The sequence below is a fragment of the Sinocyclocheilus anshuiensis genome, unplaced genomic scaffold, assembly GCF_001515605.1.
Source record: "Sinocyclocheilus anshuiensis isolate Anshui unplaced genomic scaffold, SAMN03320099.WGS_v1.1 scaffold48, whole genome shotgun sequence".
Lineage (NCBI taxonomy): Eukaryota > Metazoa > Chordata > Actinopteri > Cypriniformes > Cyprinidae > Sinocyclocheilus > Sinocyclocheilus anshuiensis.
In genome coordinates, this window is record NW_015554124.1 from 1002641 (window position 1) to 1006255 (window position 3615).

Genomic DNA, 3615 nt, shown 5'->3' on the forward strand with positions numbered 1-3615 from the left:
GTCCTCTTTTGGAAGACCAAACAAAGTAGTTTCGCTTTCACAGCGAAGCACACAGCGTCTTCACGACATGGCGGCGCCAACAACAATACTACAGCAAGAATAAAAGTTACGCCTTCTTTCTTTGCGTGAACATGGGCGCCGCGTTATGCAAATCTTTCCACATCGTGACATAGACGTGGGGGCGTGTTAGAACGAGCTGTTTTAGATAGGCGTGGCTGACTCTGAACTTTTATAAAGAATATCTCTTTGGATTTGAGACTTTAGTCTTTGCAACTTTACAGATCTTCTTTATGCACCAAGAGCTTGTGACACTCCAAAGAGAAAGGAAAAATTGAAATCACATCATATGACCCCTTTAACAAAGCTTCTATCCACCTTTTTCTTGTCGTAAAAATGGGCACGGCCATTTGTAAATTCTATGGGTCTGGCTTCCGGTCTCATCTGCGTCCACTCCGTCCAGCTATTTTTAGCTGAACAAAACAGTTCGTTTTGCTGCTTGATATTGAAAGTTGGTGTGTCTTATCATATTATTTTAATGTATTATCTTAATTATGAACACACTGGTTTGTAGTGCAAACAGTTTTACCGTTTACTGCACGTTGTTATTCTCCTCGTTATTTACCTATAGCGGCTAATGAACCGGAAGTCTCACCCATAGGCTTACTTCCGCGTTGAAGAAAAAGAAAATGCAACTCATTAACCTGATCTCTGTTATTTTCTGCTAATCAGGGTTCAGTTGAATTTTCACGTTTGTTCTCCTTGAACTACTTACTATGTTTATTTTAGACCAGAAAGAAGTGAAAGAGCAAAGACGAGAGCTGACTGAAGGGGAGGAGGAACACAGTGACTTCAGAACTCGAAGATTAAAAACCAAAAAGGTGCACACCTGCTCACATTCAGCTGACTGTTCATTGATGGAAGATTGTAAACGGCACCAGAAAACACATAATGATGTGAGAGATCATGTGTGTCGTGAGTGTGGGAAGAGCTTTACTACAGCTGGCCACCTGAAGCAGCACCAAAGAGTTCACACTGGAGAGAAACCTCACAAGTGCTCATATTGTGACAAGAGTTTCACTGAGTCTGTAGACCTGAAAAGGCATGAGCGAGTTCATACTGGAGAGAAGCCGTACCACTGTACTCAGTGTGGAAAGAGTTATAGATATAAAAATGATCTCAACCGTCACCTGCTCGTTCACTCTGGAGTAAAGCCATTTACCTGTGATCAGTGTGGTACAGATTTTAAATCATCAGTACATCTAAAAAACCACATGAGAATTCACACAAATGAGAGGCCTTTTGCATGTTCATTTTGTGGAAAGTGTTTTGCTCGGCTGGATCATTGTAAACGGCACCAGAAAACACACACTGGTGAGAAAGATCATGTGTGTCGTGAGTGTGGGAAGAGCTTTAGTAGAGCTGACACTCTGAAACAGCACCAAAGAGTTCATACTGGAGAGAAACCTTACAAGTGCTCACATTGTGACAAGAGTTTCACTCGGTCTGTAGAACTGAAAAGGCATGAGCGAGTTCATACTGGAGAGAAGCCGTACTACTGCCCTCCCTGTGAGAAGAGTTTCAGATGTTTAAGAAGCCTTAAAAATCACTTGAAAAAATGTCTCGCATCGTCACAGTGAGCAACATTTTCATATTAAAACAGTTGAGTAAGCTGTGTGAGATAAACAAATATGAAGTTGCTCCCAAAAGCACAGCAGCATCTAGTTTGATTCTGTGAATTTTGACTCGTTTGCAGTCTGATTGAGGAACTATAAAGTTTGAAGTTGTTTGAAGTTTCACCAAGTTAATAGTGTGGTACAGATTTTAAATCATCAGTACATCTAAAAAACCACATGAGAATTCACACAAATGAGAGGCCTTTTGCATGTTCATTTTGTGGAAAGTGTTTTGCTCGGCTGGATCATTGTAAACGGCACCAGAAAACACACACTGGTGAGAAAGATCATGTGTGTCGTGAGTGTGGGAAGAGCTTTAGTAGAGCTGACACTCTGAAACAGCACCAAAGAGTTCATACTGGAGAGAAACCTTACAAGTGCTCACATTGTGACAAGAGTTTCACTCGGTCTGTAGAACTGAAAAGGCATGAGCGAGTTCATACTGGAGAGAAGCCGTACTACTGCCCTCCCTGTGAGAAGAGTTTCAGATGTTTAAGAAGCCTTAAAAATCACTTGAAAAAATGTCTCGCATCGTCACAGTGAGCAACATTTTCATATTAAAACAGTTGAGTAAGCTGTGTGAGATAAACAAATATGAAGTTGCTCCCAAAAGCACAGCAGCATCTAGTTTGATTCTGTGAATTTTGACTCGTTTGCAGTCTGATTGAGGAACTATAAAGTTTGAAGTTGTTTGAAGTTTCACCAAGTTAATAACTTACCGTGTAAATAATAATTTGCATCTTTCCTACCGTAATTAGTTTGTAAAATGTGTCTGGGTTGTGTGCTAAGCAAGTCTTTCTTTAATAAGACACGTTCATGTCATGTACTTGTTTTCTATATTATGCTCTGATTGTACATGAGTTGGAAAATATTAATCAGTAAACTAGCTGACAAAAAGTAAATCTGATTGTTTTCTTTATTTACAGATGGTTTAAAAAGTCAGTTCAATTTCAAGACAACAATCATTGCTGTATAGTTTGCTTTGGATAATGCAAGTTCAATGACAAAACATGTATCATCTGAAACACCAGATTCTTTTCTTTAATTATATTTAACTTATCTACACAAATTTTCAATTTCAGTATAAAAACACTATATTGTACAAATAGGCTGTACCGGTGGTCAATAAGAATAAAGGACAGATATGTTGTTCTGAAAGGATGTCGGGAACGGGATATTAGACCGCCCGCTCCCGTTCAAATTACACTAGAGTTACCAACAGTGTTGGGGGTAATGCATTACAAGTAACGCGAGTTATGTAATCAGATTACTTTTTTCAAGTAACTAGTAAAATAATGTATTCCTTTTTAATTTACAAGAGAATATCTGAGTTACTTTTTCAAATAAGTAACGCAAGTTACTTTTTTTTCCAATTGATTGATTGACAGCTCTCCTGTCCCCGTGTTGAGAGAAATCAGAAGATGTTACTGTAGTTCTAAAATAAATATGAATATGCATTAATTAATCTCACTCACAAAAAAAAAACATTCAGTATTCCTCAAAATGAATAAAAATAATGCAATATGACGCAAACCTGCAATAATTAAATGTTAAACAACACAAATATACTTTATGTATTTAAAGGTCTTCTGACCTTCGATGATCCAGTTCAATCATACTAATAAGCACAAATTACTCTAGACAAACATTCGTGTGTCTTTTTTTATTGCTGAAGTGTTGAAATGTCTTTTTCTGCATTCTACTGTACGGACGTAAATTTACTTTCCCTTCAGCCTGAGGCTTACTCATTTCACTTTTGGTTTGAAAAGGCTTTTATATTTGTCAAAAATTATATTATTTACTATTATAATAGTATTTTAAAAACAAACAAGCAAGCCCTGTCCAGATTTAAAAAGTAACGCAAAAGTAACGTAACACATTACTTTCCATAAAAAGTAACTAAGTAACGTAATTAGTTATTTTTTTTGATGGAGTAACGAAA

General features: G+C 37.3%; 1 protein-coding gene across 1 annotated transcript in view; it reads left to right on the forward strand.

Annotated features, from left to right (window-relative positions):
- The window catches only part of LOC107670082 (gastrula zinc finger protein XlCGF7.1-like), a 3230-nt gene extending 670 nt beyond the window's left edge, over positions 1–2560 (forward strand). The window contains exons 3-4 of the mRNA XM_016462561.1: positions 787–1233; positions 1813–2560. Of these exons, the coding sequence (XP_016318047.1) occupies positions 787–1233; positions 1813–2216 (851 nt within the window). The 3' untranslated portion in view covers positions 2217–2560. The remainder of the gene's footprint in view (positions 1–786; positions 1234–1812) is intronic.
- The last annotated feature ends 1055 nt before the right edge of the window (positions 2561–3615 follow it).